This window comes from Heptranchias perlo, chromosome 11 (genome assembly GCF_035084215.1).
Source record: "Heptranchias perlo isolate sHepPer1 chromosome 11, sHepPer1.hap1, whole genome shotgun sequence".
In the NCBI taxonomy this organism is placed as follows: Eukaryota; Metazoa; Chordata; class Chondrichthyes; order Hexanchiformes; family Hexanchidae; genus Heptranchias; species Heptranchias perlo.
The window spans coordinates 15,766,486-15,791,321 of NC_090335.1; the positions used below are offsets into that span (position 1 = coordinate 15,766,486).

The 24,836-nt window shown below is 44.8% G+C and overlaps 1 protein-coding gene across 1 annotated transcript in view; it reads left to right on the forward strand.

Moving 5' to 3' along the window:
* kpna3 (karyopherin alpha 3 (importin alpha 4)) overlaps positions 1 to 10,846 on the forward strand; it is an 82,204-nt gene extending 71,358 nt beyond the window's left edge. Inside the window, exon 17 of the mRNA XM_067992602.1 lies at positions 1,933 to 10,846. Within this exon, the coding sequence (XP_067848703.1) occupies positions 1,933 to 2,031 (99 nt within the window). The 3' untranslated portion in view covers positions 2,032 to 10,846. The remainder of the gene's footprint in view (positions 1 to 1,932) is intronic.
* Positions 10,847 to 24,836: the final 13,990 nt, after the last annotated feature.

Consider the following 24,836-nt stretch of genomic DNA (forward strand, 5'->3'; position numbering starts at 1 on the left):
ACTTGTATACAAGGGAAGCTGTATTCTGAACAACGGTCAGAACAACCTCTTCACTGAACAAAGGACACAGTTCACATTTATACAGTTTAATTAGCAATGCCACCTGTCATAGAATATGGGCATACATGTACATTCTTTATTGGTTCAGGTAGTTGGTCAATCAAGTAGTGAGCTTGCCTCCTCTGGACATCCATAGCTCATTCCTATATTGGCACGTTGGCCGAGCACTACCCTCCCTAAATTCCGAAGCTGGCTTATCAGTAGGGCTGAAGTCAGTCTCAGGGCCACATGGCTTCTCAAGAAACTGTATTCTCATTATATTTTATAGTCAGCAATACCCTTATCTGCTCGGGGGGAGGGGGGGGTGCCAGACAGTACCAAGCACCTGGACAGCCAACTTAATTATCAACATACCAAGGCTTAAACGTAATTACACAATTGTGTCTTTCTGTGTGTGTGTGCTGTAGCTACCCCATGTATGGGAGTCAAGGAGTTAACATTGGTCAAATATCCATCATGCATTTCTTTTCTTTTTTATGGTCAAGTAACTGTTCACGTATTTCTACATTAATGTGGTCTTTATGGTTTTCCACACAGACATTGGGTGCCCTCTAGCACCGTCCGATTGGACATGTCTCATGTGATTCTTGGCAGTTAAGTGTTTGTTGTTCTATGTAACTGTGGCCCATCACAGGACAGCCTGGTCCTGTCCTCACTTGTACTTCCACCAGTTTGCAATTTGGAATCCTGGCCAATTCCACCCAACCTAAGGATGCTTATGTCAATTGTAGTATACCTACTACAATACCAGCTCAGATCAGCTAACTCAGCACAGACTGGGAATTTCTGAAATATATCATTCGGCTAGCCATTGGGTCAACTCACCGAGAATGTATGCATTTAAGGAATAATAGGATCCAGTCTGGTTGAATTTTTGTTTACTCGATCCATCATTTCAGAATTAAAAATATTAAAACTGCCAACTAACTTTGAAGTAAATTGCTTCCCTGTCCTCTTGGCTTTGTGATCTGTTTTCTACAAGAGTTATTCAGTAAGGTTTCCTTTTTATTTTTATCCCCATATTTTGATTAAAATATGTCATGCTATGGCTGTTTTAATGTGTGCAGTGTCTGGTCAGGTGTCATTGTCTGGTGTCTGGACTGGATCCTATTACTCAAAATACATATGTTCCCAGTGAGTTTACCTAATGAGTAGCAGAACAATACATTGTGGAAATTCCCAGTTTTGATCCCTCAGTCTGTGTTGAGTTAGCTAATCTTGGCTGGTATGGTACAGTAGGGGTATGACAATTGACATAAGTCATGAGTACAATGGCCACAAATTATCTGTCTTACCGTATCTTGGCTCAAATTTTTTGTGGAAAGAACTGGCTTCAGTGTCTTATCTGTTGGTACTGATGGTGATGTGTTAACCCTCTATAGCCTATTGTCCCTGAAAATAACTACAAGGTCTGCTGCTTGTATATTCAGCTTCACCTTTTGAAGCATCTCATTGCTTAATGAATAGCGATACACATCTGCTCGATGTAGAAGAAGAACATTTACCACTTTGGATTTGTTTCAGACATTCCATTTCCGTTAAGTTTAGATTCCTTGTTTTACAAAGAATAATTGGATTGCAAGCAGTGAACACAGGGCTATAATCTTGTAAAAGGGTTCATTCTATAATCTTGAAAGCTATAGCTCAATGTCAGATAGTTTATAGCTGCTGTCTGAGACCTGAAGAGCCCCAAGTATATGATGTTAATATTTGCCATGGGTAAATGGGACAATTTAGATAGAGGGGAAAGCATGAATGTCTTAAAATAGTCAGGGCCGGTTCTTGTGCAAACCATTTTCAAAAACACACTAATCGTTTTTTATATATATATATATATATGGTGCTCATTAATTCTGTCTCTCCTCTCAATAGATTGATGAAGATCCAAGTCTCCTTCCTGAAGCAACTCAAGCTGGAACTTTCAGTTTTGACCCCACAGCAAACCTTCAAACAAAGGATTTCAATTTCTAAGCTGAGACGATGCTGTAGCTTCCCTGCCCCTTGCCAACCCGAAACACCAAAAAAAATTCACCAAGCAGAAGTGTGATGGAAGCTCGAGAGACATCCGCGCATCTACATTTGATGCTTTCTGAAAAGCCTAATTATCAATCACCCAGCAATTGCCAAAATTTGCTACCACACGGATTGTTGACACGTGTGCATGATTCTTGTGAGCCCATGAGTAACTATCATATCAACAAACGAGAGTAATACCCAACATCGCCTGTGATTCTACCTTTTCCCTCCCTAGTACCTCACTCCTGTGACAGTAGTAGCAGTCTCACAACGTTGCATATTATAGATACAAGATAGTAGCTCTCTACATAGAACAGGAAGATTTCTGAACGATTAGGTATTTATTAATGGGACTTGCAAAGAGACTTGGCTTTGATATGTGAAATAGGCTTTTTAGAAGACTTTACACCGGGGCTTACAATAGAAGGATTTGCAAATACCATAGAACCATATTGGCCAAAGTAGTTCGTGGATGAACCGAAACTAGGATTTTTAATTTTCTGGTGACTGCAAGAACATTTTTTGCTATAAGGAGGTTTAGAAAAAAATCCTGCTTGCATCCATGTTAGATTGTTGTGCTTGCACTGCCTCACAGACTAGGGCTGGAAACTAAACTTAATGAATGGAGCCAAGTTTAACCACGACCTCTTGACAATTTGCGCAAGTTCTGTGAAAACAGCCCCTGCTGATTACTACAACCACTACTAGGAACCTGTGTTTAATTTTTTTTTCTCCCTGCTCTTTTGAAGTACTTAACAAATGCTGTGCATGGTGTTTTACCTGAGCTGCAATTATTATATCAATGTGACTTGAGCCTCTGCTTTAAGCTGAAAGCAAGATTCACCCATGTTCACGTTCAGTTTCTCACTCTGTTGGATAAATCCGAATCTGTATACAAAAAAAGAAAAACACTTAAAATTAACCATTTTATCTACTGAGAATCTTGCTTCCAACTATTAGGTGAATCAGTATTTTTTTATTTCAGGTTAAACCAATCCAATAGTAAAATAAATTGTTGGACTTTTAGTGGGTTTAAACTGTGGAGCTTCCATGTTTGCAGTGACACACAGTCTTAGACAGTCTTGCATCGTAAATTGACCGTTCCTTACTGTGGATACTGCTGATGGCTGTGAACCAGCAGCTGTTTTATTCAATTTGGTCATGGACTTGAGCGTTATTGACAAGGATGTAAAGCCACACTTTTTTTTTCAAATGACTAAAAGCGAATTGATGAAATGTACAAAAAGGAGTGTAAATCTTTATGGGGAATGTAATGTAAGCATTGTATAAGGCTGTCCAGAAGCTTACAGTTGCTAACGATTAGAAGCGTACATCTGGTCCGTTAACGTTGAATGCTTTATTTACTGTATTTGAGATACACAGTTTTTTTTTGTAGGTATTGGGTTAGGTGACACCATTCAGGGATGGGTTTTGTTGCTATGGTGACTGGATGTAAACTTTCCCCCCATGCATTATTGTAAAGGGACAGAAGATTGCATTTGAGCTAATGTAGTTATCAAGTGTGGGCAGTGTCTACTGTAATTGAATCCGAAAAATGCAATCAAAGCTCTGCTGATGAGTTGTTTCTCATTGATGAACAAAATTGTGCAGGTTTATATCCATCATAATACCTTGCCGCCAAGACTGAGCCACTTTAAAGACTACCATATCTTGTATCTTTAAACGATACAAGCTTATATAAAACTGCAAGATTTTTACTTGCTCATGAAACTGTTTTAATGATACAAATAGTGTTTTGGCCTCGGTTATTTATATCCTTTTTATAAATTTTAAATTAAAATCTCTCTTTAAGGTGGCTCATTTCAGCTCTTCTGCCTGAAGAATGAGTTGGATTTCATTGTGCCTTTGTTTTTCCTATATATTTTTATGTTGTAAAATCTGCTACATATGGTAACTGCATAATATCCATTCGCACAATATAGAATTTAAAATGTTGTGTGTGTGATTTACTATGTGGAAAGGGACATTTTGGAACGAGCATTCAGTATGAAATAACTATAGAATCTAAAACTCAAACTCAAGTTTAAAAAAACTACCTCCTGTTTTAATGGTCTAAAGGTCATAATATCATCCCCCCCCCCCCCCCCCCCCAATTTCATCTCCTTCCCTTCTGAGGGTGTTGATTCCCCACTGGGATACAATTCAATGGGTGTCCCTGGAGCCACACGAGGCACCTGAGCCCGGGCAATCCAGCACTCTGAGCCCAGCACCTCCATCCTATTTATGGTCATGTTATTTGCCGATTTGTCCCGTTTGAATTTTATTGACCTGGAGGTTTGGAAAGGGCAGTCTCAGTGGATTAATCCTCATTAGAACAACATGATCTATGCAAATTAATGGGAGCGAGCATTTAAATTTAATATGTGGCCCGAGCAGCTCCATGGTACTTGCCTATTAGGCCCATGAAGGTAACAGCGTGAGCACCCCAATATAAGAAAAACTGCAAGTTTCAGAGAGGGAACAGTTAATGGCATCTGAGGAGTATTACATTAATATAGTGTTCCTGTCATAGGTTTATTTAGAGAAGCGGGGGGGGGGGGTGGTAAAGAGTCATCATGTGGCGGTTTATGTTTTTGGCAATGTGGCAAACAAATGGTCGGGTTTTTCTTTAAGCCTTGGGCTGTTTGCCATGATGTACTTGGGAGAGATGAATTTGATGTGTTGTTTCTTGCTTCTACCAGGTGGTTTGGTTGCTGTATGTTTGTCGGAGGTATAGCAGATGAAGTATCACTTAGTGTGGAGAAATCGCGCATGGTTTGTTTTTTGGGGATGGGGAGAAATACCAATTCCGGGAGCATATTTCAGAGCCAATTTTTTTCCCTTCATATTTTTGCATATCAACATTGAGACACCATGAGTTTTTAAGATATTTGAAGTCATTAAAAGGATTTTACTAGTTAATTCTATTAGTGATTTTTTGTTCAATTACTTTTTTGCATCTCCAGAGGGTGAGAATGTGGTCATTAACCATATATTTAAGTATAATTTGGTACAAAGGTTCAAAACTGAACAAGCATCCCAATGAATGCAGCCAAGAACATTTGGTGACGATAAAGTGTATACTTACAGTGAGTGGACACAAATAGGAGTACAATGGTTGGCAGAATTTTGACATAAAAAATTCCAAATGCTGGCAATCTGAAATAAAAACAGAAAATGCTGGCAACTCTTGACAAAATTTCTATCTGATACATTAACCCTATCTTTGAGAGGCTGACAGACCTATGCATTTACCAGAATTTTGTCTTTTTATACAGTGTATGTCACAATTGAGCAAATACTGTAATCTCTGCTAATTTTCCTGTTCATTGTAAATCATAACCCACAACTGTAACTGCTATGCACAGTGGATTTACTGATAGTGACACTATTTGATATTTTTTTTAAAATAGCATTTCCTAGTCGGAGGTGCATGTTTGAACCCCAATATGTACCAAAAACTAAATGAATTAGTTGGAATGAAGATGATCACTGAACAAGTCTTGATTTTTTTTTTCTTTAAAGACAATGTTTATATGAGCTGGTAATTCTATAATTTGAAAAGTCAGTGTGCAGTTTAGGCACTGCTAATCATTATTCTCTTTTTTTTCTTCCCCTGGAATCAAGAAACGCCAGTCCCTGCTGTCTGCTCGGTTAGCTGATCTCAACTTGCAACTGCAGTAGAGATCCCTACAGTTTCTCTGAAAAATCGAATTCTATAGCCACTGTCTTCTTCTCTCACTAACGATTCCATCCTTTCCCTGGCCACTGTCTTGAGGCTGAACCAGACTGTTCACAACTTTAGTGTTCTGCTCGACGCTGAGCTTCTGACCGCATATCCTCACCATCACAAAGACCCACTACTTCCATCTCTGTAACATCGCTTGCCTCTGCTCCGACCTCAACTCATCTGCCACTAAAACCCTCATCCATAGCTTTGATACTTCATGAGTTGATTACTCCATCCTCCACCTTCCGTAAACTTCAGCTCATCGATAACTCTGCTGCTACTTTCCTAGCCAGGTCTAAGTCCTGCTCACCCACCACCCAAGTCCTCGCTGACCTACATTAGCCAACAGCCCCCAATGTTTCAAATTTAAAATTCTTACCTTGTATTTAAATCTCTCCATGGTCACACCTCTCCCCTATCTCTAACCTCCAGCCCCACAAACCATCCGCCAAACTTTCTGTTCCTCTGATTCTGGCCTCTTGTGCATCCTCCTCCTCTCTTTGGCCTACCATTAGGGGCCATGTCTTCAGCCACCTGTCCCATTCTCCAGAATTCCCTCCTTAAACTCTTCTGCTCCTCCACCATTCCCTCCTCCTTTAAGAACCTCCTTAAACCTACCTCTTAGTCACCTCTCAATCTCCTGCTTTGGCTTGGTGTCCATTTGTTTCTTTACAATTCTGGAGTGCACTTTGAGATGCTTTTCTATGTTAAAAGCTCTATATAAATGCAAGTTGTTATTGCATCAGTTGGGTTAGAAACTCGTCCATTGGCATAGGTACCAACTGAAGTGCTTCACTAAGGCACTGATACCCAGCAGCTTGTTATGAACCTGAAGTAATTGAGTAACAGTTGGCTTCTGCCGGAGAGCAGCAGAAAGAAAACTATAATACCTGTGTTTCTGAATTTAGCGGATATGTCCTGAGAAACTTGTTTCAAGTTGGGAATATCCTGGCTGTGTTGGACCCAATGAGGCCTGACAAATTAAATAAAAGCCCTCTAGCCACAGAAAAGGCCCCTTCTACTCCATTTGTTCCTCATTTAGTTTTCCATGTGCAGGTGAATTAACTATTCTTGAGTTACACCCATGTTATTCCAGAAGAACTTGGGTATTTTGAAAGCAGGAGGTATTACATCACCCCCCCCCCCCCCCCACCAAAAAAAAAGATAATGCAATATATACATCTGGAATGGGAGTGATAAAAACAGAAAATGCTGGAAATACTCAGCAGGTCAGGCAGCATCTGTGGAGAGAGAATCAGAGTTAATGTTTCAGGTCAATGACCTTTTGTCAAGAGTGGGAGTGGATCACATGACCTGTCTCCTAATGACTCTGCTTCCCAAATTTCAACGGTAGCCTATTTGTTTATAGAAATTGAATTATGTTCAAAGAATGAAGACTATATTTATATCCGGTTACCTATCATTTATCATAACTTTGAGGTTCCTTACCAGTGATGCTCATCGTAATAGACTCATGGTCTCTCAAACAGAGGAAACTACAGTATTTTGACCTTACCACTATTCTCGTATACAGACACCCAATGAATCCAACCATAAGATGTAAAAGGGATGCAATAGAATTGAAGGAGGGAAATCTACCTCAAAGATATTACTTACATGAAAAAACATTAAAAGTTTTAAAACCTTTTGGTTTGGGGAGGGGGGGCTTGCCCTAACTCAAAGGGAAATGTTGCTATCATTGCAGAAAATATGTGTTAACAAGTATAGAAATTTAATGACTTGCTGATCCTTAGAATCTGCTAGGATTTGGGGACTCCAGCTTAAAAACCTATGTTTCACTTTGTTCCTAGAATTTAATACCAAAATAATACAAGTTATAATGGTGGGTTTAATGACTGAATTTCATTAGAAGTTAGGTTCAAAATCACTAGTTAGAAGCTGGAATGATGAGGATGAAGACGGTATAAATAAGGAAGTCCCTAAGAAGGAGTCTGAATTCAGATGCCATAGGGAGAGTGTTTACATAGAAGATGTGCTCTATTCTATGTGGCAACTTACCAGATTTTACTGGCCACTTTAGCTAGGTTGAGCAGTGGTGAAACATTCCATAGGCATTTGTCAGCTTTAGGAAGGGTGTGTTGATACACTTTTTTGAGAATCACTGGCATGTTGGCCAGGTTTTCCCCTCTCACCAATTCTGCACTAGTGTTTACAAATGGTGGAAGTTAGAATGTAAGTATACTAGAGCAGGATGTGGAACAATTGAGGGATACCTAGAAAAGGAATTGGTTTTGAAAAAAAATGAGCAGAACTCAAAGTGGATGCTGTGACCACAATTTTTCATCCTTGCTTGGATATTCATATTGTGCTAGGGGCTGGAGAGTAGCCAATAAAACACCGCTGTTCAGGAAAAGAGAGAAGGATAAACTGGGTTAACTATTAATCAGTCTAACTTCAGTTGTGAACAAACTCTTAGAATTCATAATCAGTGAGTTTCTAGGGATGCATGGGATAAAAAGGGCAGCTGGTATGGATTTGTTACAGTAAGACATGTTTGACAAATTCAGTGAATTTTCTGAAGAAGTGACTCGATTAAGGGAATGCAGTAGCTATATTGTGTATCTTGAGAAGGCAATTCAATAAGGTGTCTCAAGAGGCTTGTTAGAAAAATTCAGGCATACAGTATAACAGGGAATGTAGCGGCATGGATAAAAAGTTGGTTGACGGACAAGAAACAAAGTGTTAGGCTTAATGGGGTTAGGCAGTTTGGAGGTGGGTGGGAAGTGTTGTGGCCAGGGACAATGCTGGTTCCATTTTTGTTCTCTTGTATATGGATGATTTGGGCTTGTGCATAAGAAGCACAATATTGAAATTTGCTGATAAAACAAATGGTAGGGGTTTGGCAAATGGTGAGGAGGACAAGAAAAGACTTCAGGAGGACATTGACAGGTTAGTGGAATGGGCAGCCAGGTGACAGATGCAATTTAGGAGGAATAACAAGAAATTGGAGCATATGCTCAATGGGAAGTTACTTGAAAGTGTGGAGGGACAGAGACACCAATGGGTTCAAATACATAATTCCCTTGAAAGTGCTGGTGCAGGTAGATGAAGCCATAAAAAAGACCAATAGCATTTTGGGTTTTATAAATAGTTATGTAGAGCAAAAGATTATAAATTTGTACAAGAAAACGGTTAGGGTACAGTTAGACAACCTAGACAGTTTTGGTCCCTCATTATAAAAAGGACATTGAAGTCAGTGTACAGTGTAGATTCACCAAGATGATACCAGGGATGGGAAACTATTGAGAGACTTGAGATACTGGGATCACTTCTAATGGAGCAGCATAGGCCAAAAAGAAATTTATAGAGGTCCTAAAATTATGAAAGATTTTTGATGAGGTGAATAAGGAAAAACCATTTCCTCTGGTTGGGAAGTCAGTGATGAGGGAGCATCAATTACAAATTGTCAGAGTGAAGAGAAAGTTTGGGAGTAATTTCTTTGTGGTGTGTTGGAGTATGGAATGCTTTGCCACAGGGAGTAGTTGAGACAGAGAAATTGGATCTTTCAAGGAAAGAGTGAACATTTGAAGTAGATGATACAGGTCTATGAGCTGAGAGCAGGGCAGCAGGATTAGTTTTGGATTGCTTTAGCAAAGAGCCAGCACAGACAACGGGCTGAATAGCCTCCTTTTGTGCTGTAAACTACTATGATTAATTTTCTCCCCTTCTCTTCCCTCCCCTCTCTAAAAACCATTGGTTCTATGCTGGTGTACTAACCATGGCCACCAGGTGCTCTTTGACTACAGGGGTGAGATACCACCCTAGACATTCTGTTGGTACGTTAATGAATCACGAGCAAGGTAGGGAGTTGAATGCTAGTTGAGGTTTTCCTGTTACATCCATCTGCACACATGCACATTTCCAGCAGGGGTAGGTGGATGGTGATCAAGTGAGTACCCTGAACACTTGCCTCCTACTCTCCCAATTTTGTAGCAACCCTGCTAATCAGTTAACACCAGCTGGAGATTGAACCGGGGATCTTCCTGCTCTGGTTCAGTCTCAACAAATTAGGCTATGGAGGGAGCTATAGGTAGGCTTAAGCCTTGGGCTTCCCGTTCCTTTAGTTGGAGCTATGAGTTAAAACCCATGGAACGATTTTTGTGTGCAAGTGTAATTGGCTTCGGAAGCGATAGGGGTAGAGAGGAATCATCTATAGATCCCAGAACATCTAGATCACAATTTCAAATTATATTTTGGTAGAAAATCCAATTGATTACATCGAATGGATACTAAACTAACCGAGTACAACAGGCGCTTGGGCTTGTCACCCACTGTGACTGGGTCAGACTCTCTGCATTTCAGTTGCAGTTGTGAACCAGCTTGGGGGAGGGGAGTGTATAGTAAACTTTAGTTTATCCACCAGGGAAATCATTGAAGGAAGCTGTATCCAAAATTCAGGAGTATGATCACTTAAATGTCTTTTTTGCAGTGGTTAAAATCCTAAATGAAATGGATATTCTGTTACGCTCCTTACTATAGGGATGGGATTGCACTTCAAGTCAGATCTACTCTTAACATTTTCTAGACTCGAAGCAAGGTTCGGAACAATGAAAATTGAACAAGTAGGCTCCACTGATGGTTGAGTGGATAAACACAGTATGGTTCAGAGATCAGAAATGTCCCAGACTTGGTTCATGATCTGTGTCGGGTTATCTGACCTCGGTGAATGTGCTTGCACCAAAATTGGTCTTTTGCTCTACCCCCCTCCCAGTGGGGGTTTCGTCTCCCAATTACCAAGCGTGCCCACTGCTGGAAACTTTGTGTAGACAGTGGATGGCCTGCTGACATTCTTTAAGTAGGCTCACATGAAGACTGGCCAGTTGGGTGAGGTACTTAAGGACAACCAGTGCTTGTGGAACCGTTTGCCACTGAGTCACCACCACCTTCAAAAGAGGAGGAGTTCTAAAGCTGAAAAAAAATTAAGGTGGTAAAATTACTTTTGTTTACATATAATTTCTAACTCTGGTTCTACTGATTTTCAGTTTCAAGTTAATGCTTTTAATAAATTGCATTTGTTTATATCATTGTCTTCTGAACCTTATATCCTAGAAGTAAACCTATTTAACAATTGAAAATATGAGTAATGTCCTGAACCATGTGCATACTAACTTCAGGTTGCAGACACCCATTGTCCTGAATCATTGTTGCTAATAGCTTTTTAAAAAAAACAGTCCAGGACCTCCTTAAGAAATAATTGTTTGGAATCAGTTCCTCATTTATACTATATCGAATTATAACTTACCAGAGAGGAATCATGTTCCTATTCCACCTAGGAACATATCAAGTTTCATAAAGCATATGATTTGCTCCTTATTCCCAGTGTAGCAATTACCCAATTTCACTTGTCTGATTAAAGATTGATACGTAGATATAGTAGTAGGCCATTCAGCCCTTTGAGACTCTGCCGCCATTCAGTTAGATCATGGCTGATCTGTATCTCAACTCCATTTACCTGATTTTCACCTATATCCCTTGATAAGAGTAAGGAAGTCTTGCTGCAATTATATAGGGCTTTGGTGAGACCACACCTGGAGTACTGTGTTCAGTTTTAGTCTCCATACCTAAGGAAAGATATACTTGCCGTAGAGGGGGTGCAACAAAGGTTCACTGAATTGATTCCTGGGATGAGAGGGTTGTCCTATGAGGAGAGATTGAGTAGACTGGACCTATATTCTCTGGAATTTAAAAGAATGAGAGGTGATCTCATTGAAATGTATAAAATTCTGAGAGGGCTTGACAGGGTAGATGCTGAGAGGCTGCTGACCCTGGCTTGAGTCTAGAACTAGGGGTCCTAGTATCAGGATAAGGGAGCAGCCATTTAGGACTGAGATGAGGAAAAATTTCTTCCCTCAGAGGGTTGTGAATCTTTGGAATTCTCTACCCCAGAGGGCTGTGGATGCTGAGTCGTTGAGTATATTCAATACTGAGATCAATCGATTTATAGACACTAAGGTAATCGAGGGATATTGGGATATGATGGGAAAGTGGAGTTAAGGTAGAAGATCCATGATCTTAATAGATGGCGGAGCAGGCTCGAGGGGACGTAGGGCCTATTCCTTCTGTTTCTTATGTTCTTATGACATGGAATGTCCTACCAGAAACAGTGATGGAAGCAGAATCCATAATAGCTTCCTAACGGAAGTGGATCAATATTTGATAAAGAAAAAATTAAAAAGACATGGGACTAAGTGGATAGTTCCTTACAGCCAGCACAGACACAATGGGCTGAGTGGCTTCCCCCGTGCAACAACATTCTGTGATTCTATGATGCTTGACGAGATGCAGGATATACTGTACATGTTTTTCCACAATAATCTCTGGTGTCATATATAAATTACAAGAATGAAGCACAAGTAATTTGTAACAGCTGAACATAGCATTGAAATCACAGCCTTGAAATAACTTTGCTGTCTCAATCAGTTTGTGGTGCAGTATTCTACATTTCTTACACTAGAAATGTGTGTCATGGTGGATACTGACTGGGTGACTCGATGTAGTTTATGTGTGACTGTCCACAATCAGTGATTTTGGTGTAAACGCATTAAGTTTATTGAGTGATAGCCCACAGATGATGAGAAAGTAACATGAAGTATAATGTACAGAATATATACAGATAAAATAACTAGACTACTGGAGCAAATTCAAGTCTGCCGCAGGTATCTTACTCTAGTTCAGTGCTGTCACTCGCTCCCTTAAACAGTCCAGTTGCCTGCCTTTTTTAAAAAACCTGTACGTTGTCCACCTCTGCCCTGTACCTGCTATCGCAATAGTGGGACCCAGGACCGTAACAATAAAGCTCCCTTGTAATCTGCTGTGTTTTTAAAAAATCCTTTAATCTCTTCGAAAGTAGACCGAGTTAACATTAGGTGGGGCATCGTTTGGTTCAGTTCGTAATCTGCTTTATTCCACGCTACACAAAAGGTACATAACACTGAGTATGATGAACGCCACTTGGTACAAAATTTCAACCTCTGTTCATATATCGTTACAAAAGTAAAGAATGCGTGTACACAAACCCTGTTACGGGGGGAGGAGAGTACCTCCTTAACATAGAAAGATAAATTCACTCTGGTATCTCACCTTACAGCACGGAGATTATTTCCTGCTGCTTCAGATGCCCTCACTTTGGGTGTAAGAACATAAGAAATAGGAGCAGGAGTAGGCCATACGGCCCCTTGAGCCTGCTCCACCATTCAGTCAGATCATGGTTGATCTTCGACCTCAACTCCACTTTCCTGACCGATCCCCATATCCCTTGATTCCCCTAGAGTTCAGAAATCTATCTATCTCAGCCTTGAATATATTCAATGACTCAGCATCCACAGCCCTCTGGGGTAGAGAATTCCAAAGATTCACAACCCTCTGAGTGAAGAAATTCCTCTTCTTCTCAGTCTTAAAATGCCCGCCCCATGTCCTGCAATTATGCCCCCTAGTTCTAGACTCTCTAGCCATGGGAAACAACTTCTCAGCCTCTACCCTGTCAAGCCCCCTTATAATATATGTTTCAATAAGATCACCTCTCATTCTTCTAAACTCCAGAGAGTATAGGCCCATTCTACTCAACCTCGCCTCATAGGACAACCCTCTCATCCCAGGAATTAATCTAGTGAACCTTCGCTGCACTGCCCATAAGGCAAGTATACCCTTCCTTAGATAACGAGACCAAAACTGTACACAGTACTCTAGGTGAGGTCTCACCAAAGCCCTGTACAATTGTAGTAAGACTTCCTTACTCTTGTACTCCAACCCCTTGCAATAAAGGCCAACATTCCATTTGCTTTCCTAATTGCTTGCTGTACCTGCATGCTAACTTTTTGTGTTTCGTGTACAAGGACACCCAAGTCCCTCTGAACACCAACATTTAATAGTTTCTCACCGTTTAAAAAATATTCTGTTTTTCTATTCTTCCTACCAAAATGAATAACCTCACATTTCCCCACATTATACTCCATCTGCCACCTTCTTCCCCACTCACTTAACCTGTCTAAATCCCTTTGCAGACTCTTTGTCCTCCTCACAGCTTACTTTCTCACCTAGCTTTGTATCATCAGCAAACTTGGTTACATTATACTCAGTCCCTTCATCTAAGTCATTGATGTATACTGTAAATAGCTGAGGCCCAAGCACCAATCCCTGTGGCACACCACTAGTTACAGCCTGCCAGCCTGAAAATGACCCATTTATTCCTACTCTCTGTTTTCTGTCCATTATCCCATCCTCTATCCATGCTAATATGTTACCCCCAACCCCATGACCCCTTACCTTATGTAACAACCTTTTATGTGGCACCTTATCGAATGCCTTTTTGAAAATCCAAATATACAACATCCACTGGTTCCCCTTTATCCACCCAGCTATTTACATCCTCAAAAAACTCTTAATAGGTTTGTCAAACACGATTTCCCTTTCGTAAAACCATATTGACTCTGCCTAATCATATTATGATTTTCTAAGTGCCCTGTTACCACTTCCTTAATAATGGATTCCAGCATTTTCCTGATGACCGATATCAGGCTAACTGGCCTGCAGTTCCCTGTTTTCTCTCTCCTTCCTTTCTTGAATAGCGGGGTCACATTTGCTATCTTCCAATCCATTGGGACCGTTCTAGAATCTAGGGAATTTTGGAAGATCATAACCAATCCATCCACTATCTGTGCAGCCACCTCTTTTAGAACCCTCAGATGTAGGCCATCAGGTCCAGGGGATTCATCAGCTTTTAGTCATAGAATCATAGGTTACAGCACGGAAGGAGGCCATTCAGCCCATTGAGTCCATGCCAGCTCAATGCAAGAGCAATCCAGCTAGTCCCACTCCACCGCCCTAACCCCGTAGCCCTGCAAATTTTTTCCTTTCAAGTATTGATCCAGTTCCCTTTTGAAGACCATGATTGAATCTACCTCCATCGCCCTCTCAGGCAGCGCATTCCAGATCCTAACCACTCGCTGTGTAAAAAAAAAAGTTTTTCCTCATTTCACCTTTGGTTCTTTTGCCAATCACCTTAAATCTATGTCCTCTAGTTCTTGACCCTTCTGCCAATGGGAACAGTTTCTCTCTATCTACTCTGTCTAGACCCTTCATGATTTTGAACACCTCTATCAAATCTCCTCGCAACCATCTCTGTTCCAAGGAGAACAACCCCAGCTTCTCCAGTCTATCCATGTAATTTAAGTCCCTCATCCCTGGAATCATTCTAGTAAATCTCTTCTGCACTCTTTCTAAGGCCTTCACATCCTTCCTAAAGTACGGTGCCCAGAACGGGACACAATACTCTAGTTGTGGCTGAACCAGTGTTTTATAAAGGTTCATTATGACTTCCATACTTTTGTACTCTATGCCTATATTTATAAAACCCAGGATCCCATATGCTTTTTTATCCACTTTCTCAACCTGCCCTGCCACCTTCAAAGATTTATGCACATATACCCCTAGATCTCTCTGTTCCTATATCCCTTTTAGAATTGTGCCCTCTAGTTTATATTGCCGCTCCTCGTTCTTCCTTCTGAAATGTATCACTTTGCATTTTTCTGTGTTAAATTTCATCTGCCACATGTCCGCCCATGCCACCTGCCTGTCTGTATCCTCTTGAAGTCTATCACTATCCTCCTCACTGTTTACTACCCTTCCAAATTTTGAAATTGTGCCCTGTATGCCCAAGTCCAAGTCATTAATATATATCAAGAAAAGCAGTGATACCAGCACCGACCCCTGGGGAACACCTGTACACCTCCCTTAAGTCCAAAAAACAACCGTTCATCACTACTTTGTTTCCTGTCCCTTAGCCAATTCTGCATCCATGTTGCTACTGCCCCCCCCCCCACCTTATTCCATGGGCCGCAATCTTGATGATAAGCCTACCATGCAGCACTTTATCATTGCCTTTTGAAAGTCCATATACGCCACATCAATTGCATTGCCCTCATCTACCCTCTCTCTTACCTTATCGAAAAACTCTATCAGGTTAGTTAAACATGATTAGCCTTTAACAAATCCGTGCTGGCTTTCCCTAATCAAGCCACACTTGTCCAAGTGACTATTAATTCTGTCCCGGATTATCGTTTCTAAAAGTTTCCCCACCACTGAGGTTAAATTGACTGGTCTATAGTTGCTGGGTTTATCCTTACACCCTTTTTTGAACAAGGGTGTAACATTTGCAATTCTCCAGTCCTCTGGCACCACCCCCATTTCTATGGATGTTTGGAAGATTATGGCCAGCACCTCTGCAATTTCCACCCTTACTTCCCTCAGCATCCTAGGATGCATCCCATCTGGACCGGGTGACTTGTCTACTTTAAGTACAGCTAGCCTTTCAAGTACCTCCTCTTTATCAATTTTTAGCCCATCCAGTATCTCAACCATATCTTCCTTTACTGAGACTCTGGCAGCATCTTCTTCCTTGATAAAGACATATGCAAAGTACTCATTTAGTACCTCGGCTATCCCCTCTGCCTCCATGAGTAGATCTCTTTTATGGTCCCTAATTGGCCCCATCCCTCTTCTTACTACCCATTTACCGTTTACAGGCATATAGAAGACTTTTGGATTCCCTTTTATGTTGGCTGCCAGTCTATTCTCATACTCTCTCTCTTTGCCCCTCTTATTTCGGAGGTGAGAGTGGAAGATTGGGGGATGGGGGGGGGGGAGAGTGGAAGATCAGGGAGAGAGTGGAAGATCAGGGAGAGAGTGGAAGATCAGGGGGGGGAGAGTGGAAGATCAGGGAGAGAGTGGAAGATCAGGGGGGGGAGAGTGGAAGATCGGGGGTGAGAGTGAAAGATCGGGGGGTGGGGGGGGAAGAGTGGAAGATCAGGGGGGTGGGGGAAGAGTGGAAGATTGGGGGGGGAACATAGGAACTTAGGAACAGGAGTAGGCCATTCAGCCCCTCGTGCCTGCTCCGCCATTTGATAAGATCATGGCTGATCTGTGATCTAACTCCATATACCTGTCTTTGGCCCATATCCCTGAATACCTTTGGTTGCCAAAAAGCTATCTATCTCAGATTTAAATTTAGCAATTGAGCTAGTATCAATTGCCGTTTGCGGAAGAGAGTTCCAAACTTCTACAACCCTTTGTGTGTAGAAATGTTTTCTCATCTCGCTCCTGAAAGGTCTGGCTCTAATTTTTAGACTGTGCCCCCTACTCCTAGAATCCCCAACCAGCGGAAATAGTTTCTCTCTATCCACCCTATCCGTTCCCCTTAATATCTTATAAACTTCGATCAACTCACCCCTTAACCTTCGAAACTCTGAGAATACAACCCCAATTTGTGTAATCTCTCCTCGTAACTTAACCCTTGAAGTACTGGTATCATTCTAGTAAACCTACGCTGCACTCCCTCCAAGGCCAATATGTCCTTCCGAAGGTGCGGTGCCCAGAACTGCTCTCAGTACTCCAGGTGCGGTCTAACCAGGGTTTTGTATAGCTGCAGCATAACTTCTGCCCCCTTGTACTCTAGTCCTCTAGATATAAAGGCCAGCATTCTGTTTGCCTTATTGATTATTTTCTGCACCTGTTCATGAAACTTCAATGATCTATGTACCTGAACCTCTAAGTCCCTTTGGACATCCACTGTTTTTAACTTTTTACCATTTAAAAAGTACCCTATTCTATTCTTTTTTGATCCAAAGTGGATGACCTCACATTTGTCTACATTGAATTCCAGTTGCCAGTTTTGCCCATTCACCTAATCTATCAATATCGCTTTGTAATTTTATGTTTTCATCTACACTGCTTACAATGCCACCAATCTTTGTGTCATCGGCAAACTTAGATATGAGATTTTCTATGCCTTCATCTAAGTCTCTTTTTGTAGCCCTTTGTTGATCTTTGTATCTTTCCCATTCGCCAGGATCTGTGCCCTTTCCTTATGTCTTATACTGTCCCTTACCTCTTTAGTTGTCCATGGCTGTTTTTTTTTGGCAAGTAGAGTTCTTGCCCCTCAGGGGTATAAACTGGTTCTGTATCACGTTAAATGTTTCTTTAAACATTTCCCACTGATCATCAGTCGTTTTACCCATTAACAGATTTGCCCAGTTTACTGTGGACAGTCTCTGTCTCATCCCATTGAAGTCGGCCTTGCCCAAGTCTAGAATCATAGCAGCTGATTCTCTTTTTTCCCTTTCAAACAGTACATTGAACTCGATCATGTTATGATCACTATTGGATAGATGTTCACGCACAGTTAAGCCGTTAACTAAATCTGGTTCATTACTCATTACTAAATCTAGTATGGCTTGCCCCCTTGTTGCCTCTAGGACATACTGCTGTAGAAAACTATCCCGGACACACTCAAGAAATTCACTACCTTTCTGACAGTTGCTAGTCTGCTTTTCCCAATCTATGTGAAGGTTAAAGTCCCCCATTAAGACCACTATGCCTTTCTTACACGCTTGTCTAATCTCTGCATTTATACAATCTAGCACTTCAGAGCTGCTGCCAGGGGTCCTATACACAACTCCCACTATAGTCTTAGATCCTTTCCTATTTCTCAATTCAACCCATAAGGTCTCTGTTGGCTGCTTACCTCTCGTTATATCCTCCTTTATCATTGAAGTGATTTCATCTCCAATCACTAAGGCTACTCCTCCCCCTCTTCCATTTTCCCTATCTCTCCTGTAGACCTTATAACCCGGTATATTTAGTTCCCAATCCTGACCGTCCTGCAGCCATGTCTCAGTAATAGCTATCATGTCATACCCTCCAATTTGAATTTGAACCTGTAGTTCATTTAATTTATTCCTTATACTCTGTGCATTTGTATATAGAACTCTTAGTTGGGCCACACATCCTAGCCTGACCTTCAGCTTTGATGCTGGGTTAATCGCCTTACGCCTTCTAGTTTTTATTTTATCTGTCATGACTAAAGTACACTTTCTTTCCGCTGCTCTACGCTTTTCCCTTTCACTTGTAACCCGTCCCGTTTGTACAGGCCCAACCTTCCCCAGAATCGGTCCCAATGTTCCAGGAATCTTAATCCCTCCCTCCTCCACCATCCCTGCAGCCACACATTCATCCTGTCTATTCTCCTGTTCCTATACTCACTAGCACGTGGCATTGGTAGTAATCCTGAGATCACTACCTTTGAAGTCCTGCTTTTTAATTTATCTCCTAACTCCTTAAATTCACCTTGCAGGACCCCATCCCTTTTTTTACCTTTGTCGTTGATTCCAATATGGACCACGACAACTGGCTGTTCACCCTCCCCCTCCAGAATGCCCTGCAGCCGCTCCATGACATCCTTGACCCTAGCACCAGGGAGGCAACATACCATCCTGGAGTCACGTTTGCGGCCGCAGAAACGCCTATCTGTTCCCCTTACAATTGAATCCCCTATCACTATAGCCCTGCCACTCTTCTTCCTCCCCTCCTGTGCTGCAGAGCCACCCGTGGTGCCCCGAACTTGGCTCTTGCTGCTTTCCCCTGATAAGCCATCTCCCCCAACAGTATCCAAAGCAGAATATCTGTTTGAGAGGGAGATGGCCCCAGGGGACTCCTGCTTTACCTGCCTAGTCTTTTTACTCTGCCTGGCGGTCACCCATTTCCTTTCTGCCTGCGTAATCTTTACCTGCGGTGTGACCACCTCACTGAACGTGCTATCCACGATAGTCTCAGCATCGCGGATGCTCCACAGTGAATCCATCCGCAGCTCCAGCTCCGAAAGACGGTTAGCCAGTAGCTGCAGCTGGACACACTTCCTGCACACATGGTCGCCAGGGACACTAGTAGTGTTCATGACTTCCCACATAGTGCAGGAGGAGCATATCACGGGTGCGAGCTCTGCTGCCATGACTTGCCTTAGACTCTCAGACTCTCCTCCCGCTCTAGGTCTCTCCTTTTATACTGTGCTCACCTCTCGGACTCTCCTGCCTCACCCGTGACGTCGCACAGTAGTTTTCTCTTGTTTCAAGTCTGCTGCTGCTTTTATTCCCCAATCTCAATCTATGCTCAGGTCCACCGCCGCTCTGGGGAAAAAGTTAGGAAAAGCAAGGCAAAGCAGCACCTCCTTCCCCCACTGCACCAAACTCCCACACTCACCAAACTCTCAGCAGCTCACACTGTGTTGTCCGCACACCGTGCAGTTCGCACTGACAGGCTCCTGTATTTCTACAGTTTGTGACTCAGATGAGTCAGGCCTGCTCCACCTTCAGGTACCAGTTTAATCCAGCTAACCAATTAACTTACTACAGCAGCTCTCTCTGCTGAAGCCTGACAGAAACTTAAAAATTTAAACTTTAAAATTGAACTTACAGTTGAAAGCAACATGCACTAGATTTTAAAGAGATTAACCCTTAAACTCCCACACTTACCAAACGCTCAGCAGTTCACTGTGTTGTCCGCACACCGGGGGAAGAGGGGAAGATCGGGGGGTGAGAGTGGAAGATCGGGGGGTAGGGGGGGGGGAAAGAATGGAAGATCGGGGGATGGGGGGGAGATCGGGGGGGTGAGAGTGGAAGATTGGGGGTGAGAGTGGAAGATCGGGGGTGGGGGGGAAAAGAGGGGAAGATTGGGGGGGGTGAGAGTGGAAGATCGGGGGTGGGGGGGAAAAGAGGGGAAGATCGGGGGAAAGAGGGGAAGATCGGGGGGGGTGAGAGTGGAAGATCGGGGGTGAGAGTGGAAGATCGGGGGATCGGGGGGTGGGGGGAAGAGTGGAAGATCGGGGGGTGGGGGGAAGATCGGGGGGTGGGGGGAAAGAGTGGAAGATCTGGGGGTGGGGGGAAGAGTGGAAGATCTGGGGGTGGGGGGAAGAGTGGAAGATCTGGGGGTGGGGGGAAGAGTGGAAGATCTGGGGGTGGGGGGAAGAGTGGAAGATCGGGGGGTGGGGGGAAGAGTGGAAGATCGGGGGGTGGGGGGAAGAGTGGAAGATCGGGGGGTGGGGGGAAGAGTGGAAGATCGGGGGGGGGGGAGAGTGGAAGATCGGGGGGGGGTGAGTGGAAGATCGGGGGGGGGGGGTGAGTGGAAGATCGGGGGGGGGGAGAGTGGAAGATCGGGGGGGGGAGAGTGGAAGATCGGGGGGGGGGGGAGAGTGGAAGATCGGGGGGGGGGAGAGTGGAAGATCGGGGGGGGGGAGAGTGGAAGATCGGGGGGGGGAGAGTGGAAGATCGGGGGGGGGGAGTGGAAGATCGGGGGGGGGGAGTGGAAGATCGGGGGGGGGGGAGTGGAAGATCGGGGGGGGGGGAGTGGAAGATCGGGGGGGGGAGAGTGGAAGATCGGGGGGGGGGGGAAGAGTGGAAGATCGGGGGGGGGGAGAGTGGAAGATCGGGGGGGGGAGAGTGGAAGATCGGGGGGGGGGGAGAGTGGAAGATCGGGGGGGAAGAGTGGAAGATCTGGGGGTGTGGGGGGAAGATTGGGGGTGAGAGGGGGAGATTGGGGGTGAGAGGGGGAGATTGGGGGTGAGAGGGGGAGATTGGGGGTGAGAGGGGGAGATTGGGGGTGAGAGGGGGAGATTGGGGGTGAGAGGGGGAGATTGGGGGTGAGAGGGGGAGATTGGGGGTGAGAGGGGGAGATTGGGGGTGAGAGGGGGAGATCGGGGGTGGGGGGGAAAAGAGTGGAAGATCGGGGGTGGGGGGGAAAAGAGTGGAAGATCGGGGGGGGGAGAGTGGAAGATCGGGGGGGGGGGAGTGGAAGATCGGGGGGGGGAGAGTGGAAGATCGGGGGGGGGGGAAGAGTGGAAGATCGGGGGGGGGAGAGTGGAAGATCGGGGGGGGGAGAGTGGAAGATCGGGGGGGAAGAGTGGAAGATCGGGGGGTGTGGGGGGAAGATTGGGGGTGAGAGGGGGAGATTGGGGGTGAGAGGGGGAGATTGGGGGTGAGAGGGGGAGATTGGGGGTGAGAGGGGGAGATTGGGGGTGAGAGGGGGAGATCGGGGGTGAGAGGGGGAGATCGGGGGTGAGAGGGGGAGATCGGGGGTGAGAGGGGGAGATCGGGGGTGAGAGGGGGAGATCGGGGGTGAGAGGGGGAGATCGGGGGTGAGAGGGGGAGATCGGGGGTGAGAGGGGGAGATCGGGGGTGAGAGGGGGAGATCGGGGGTGAGAGGGGGAGATCGGGGGTGAGAGGGGGAGATCGGGGGTGAGAGGGGGAGATCGGGGGTGAGAGGGGGAGATCGGGGGTGAGAGGGGGAGATCGGGGGTGAGAGGGGGAGATCGGGGGTGAGAGGGGGAGATCGGGGGTGAGAGGGGGAGATCGGGGGTGAGAGGGGGAGATCGGGGGTGAGAGGGGGAGATCGGGGGTGAGAGGGGGAGATCGGGGGGTGGGGGGGAAGAGTGGAAGATTGGGGGGGAGATCGGGGGGTGAGAGTGGAAGATTGGGGGGGAGATCGGGGGGTGAGAGTGGAAGATTGGGGGGGAGATCGGGGGGTGAGAGTGGAAGATCGGGGGTGGGGGGGAAAAGAGTGGAAGATCGGGGGGGAGAGTGGAAGATCGGGGGGGGGGAGAGTGGAAGATCGGGGGGGAGAATGGAAGATCGGGGGGGGGGGAAGAGTGGAAGATCGGGGGTGAGAGTGGAAGATCGGGGGGAGAGGGGAAGATCGGGGGGGGGGGAGAGGGGAAGATTGGGGGGGGGAGAGGGGAAGATCGGGGGGGGGGGGGAGAGGGGAAGATCGGGGGGGGGGGGGAGAGGGGAAGATCGGGGGGGGGGAGAGGGGAAGATCGGGGGGGGGGAGAGGGGAAGATCGGGGGGGGGGGAGAGGGGAAGATCGGGGGCGGGGTGAGAGGGGAAGATCGGGGGGGGGGGTGAGAGGGGAAGATCGGGGGGGGGGGTGAGAGGGGAAGATCGGGGGGGGGGAGAGGGGAAGATCGGGGGGGGGGGAGAGGGGAAGATCGGGGTGGGGGGAGAGGGGAAGATCGGGGGGGGAGAGGGGAAGATCGGGGGGGGGGAGAGGGGAAAATCGGGGGGGGAGAGGGGAAGATCGGGGGGGGGGAGAGGGGAAGATCGGGGGGGGGAGAGGGGAAGATCGGGGGGGGAGAGGGGAAGATCGGGGGGGGAGAGGGGAAGATCGGGGGTGGGGGGGGGGGGAAAGAGTGGAAGATCGGAGGGGTGGGGGGGCAGAAGATCAGGTGGTGAGAGTGGAAGATCGGGGGTGGCGGGGAGGTGAAGATCAGGGGAGGTGAAGAGGGGGCGATCGGGGGGACATCGGAACAGGGTTGAAAGGTAGGTTGATTTTGTGTTTTAACTTCTTGAAATGGTTTTTGATGTACTTTGTTTCTTTTTCCCTGATCTGGCCCTTCACGCTGGTAAAACCAGGCGTGAATCAGGAGTGGTGGGCAAGCCGCCCAGGTAACAATCGTTCTAACTACCTAATATGTCACAAGTAAAGTGCCTTAAGTACCTCAATGAGGTACATTTGGCCCTTTAACTGTCATCCCATCGACTTTAATTGCCGGCGGGACTTACAGATTCGGGACACCTGCGCGCACAAGTGCGTCCGTGGGGAACTCGGAAGTCGGCGGGTTGAAGCCGACTTCCGAACCCAAACGGGATTTCCGCGATTTTCGGAGCTCCCCCGCCCCCAACGCACCCGTGATTTCCCTGGAAAATTGAGCCCATGGTCTCTGTCCTCGTCCAGTAACCTAACCACTAAACTACGGTTTCCTTCTACATTGGAGGTATAAAACTAATTGTGTCCAATGTCACACTGAATAAAGCAGGCAGCTTTGAAAAATACTTATAGTCTTCTGTCACATTTTCCTTTAAATTTAGAAATGGGCATTAATCTTCGCTAATCCCCTTTTTAAATATATGTTTTAATTGCTTTAGTTAAAATTCATCTGATTAAACCTCCATGCTTTTTGTTACTCATGTAGGAACTTATAGCACTCCCCATGCGCCAACATATGTGCCACAATGGGCCAAATCTTGCTGGAAAAATAACCGTGTTAACGCTGCATGCTATTATTAACGAGCAAATCGGCCAGCAAGTTCAGGGGATTAAGAGATACGCTGTGAGATGCGAATCTCCAGGACTTGCTGGTCGGTTTATGCCGCTCCACTGTTTGCTTCGCACAAACGGCATCTCCCCCTTAGCCTCCCTGTTATTTTTAAGAACTTGCTGGATATACACATTAATTGCCCATTAAGCTTGCCGCAGAAATTTAGGGCTGGTAATTAAGAGCGTAAATACCTTTGTAACAACGTGATAATCATTAATGCAATGCCAATCAATCTCTCTGGCCCAGAAATGGAACAATTTAAACTGGTTGGTCTCATTCCTGCATGTAGTAAATTCTTCTTAAGAGATTTAAATATGTTTTAAAAAAAGTCTCTCTTTTCCTCCCTCTCATAGTCTAATCTTTCTTTTCCTCTATTTCTCTTTCTGTATCTGATTTGACTCAAATTCACCCTCCTCCGTTGTTCCTGTTTCTTTCTCAAATCTTAAATCGCATTAGTTACGGAAATAGACTGTCCCACTGTTCGCTAAGGTCCCAGATGCCCCGTTGCCCTCGCTGCACCATTATCAGCTCACACTTCCAGCAAGTTACCGTGCAACAAATTTTCAAACCGAAGGGTGCAGGAAAAAGTCTAACGGTGTACACCGCAGGATGCCCTGCTCCAGCAAGATTTGGCCCATTGTGAATAGTATTTGTGTAGCAACGCGAGCAAGGAGCCAAAGTGAAGCTGTAGAGTGGGGGATGACACATCCACTCACTCATGTGGGCGGTGAGCTCGCCTTAACACTGCAGAGAGATTATTTTTTTTAAACTGAGCCAGAACAGTTGAAATTGGTAACAAACAAAGTGGTACAGCAGACGGCCATTAAAAAGCAGTCGGCTTTCCTACAACGTAAAGGTCATGCAAGACCATCCCTGGTGGTCGCCACCTTGTTTAAGGTAGGTTAAAGTCGCGCCGGTGGCATTACACACTTGCGAAGTGGTAGTAGGTAGGTAAAGGGGTAGTATAACATCTTAAAGACCAGACCCCTATAAATTCTTTGTCCTCAAGAGATTTTGTTCCAATTCAAAGTGTGGTAAAACAAAACATATTTATTGTTTCAAAAAGAAAGACATTCAACTTACATCCATCCC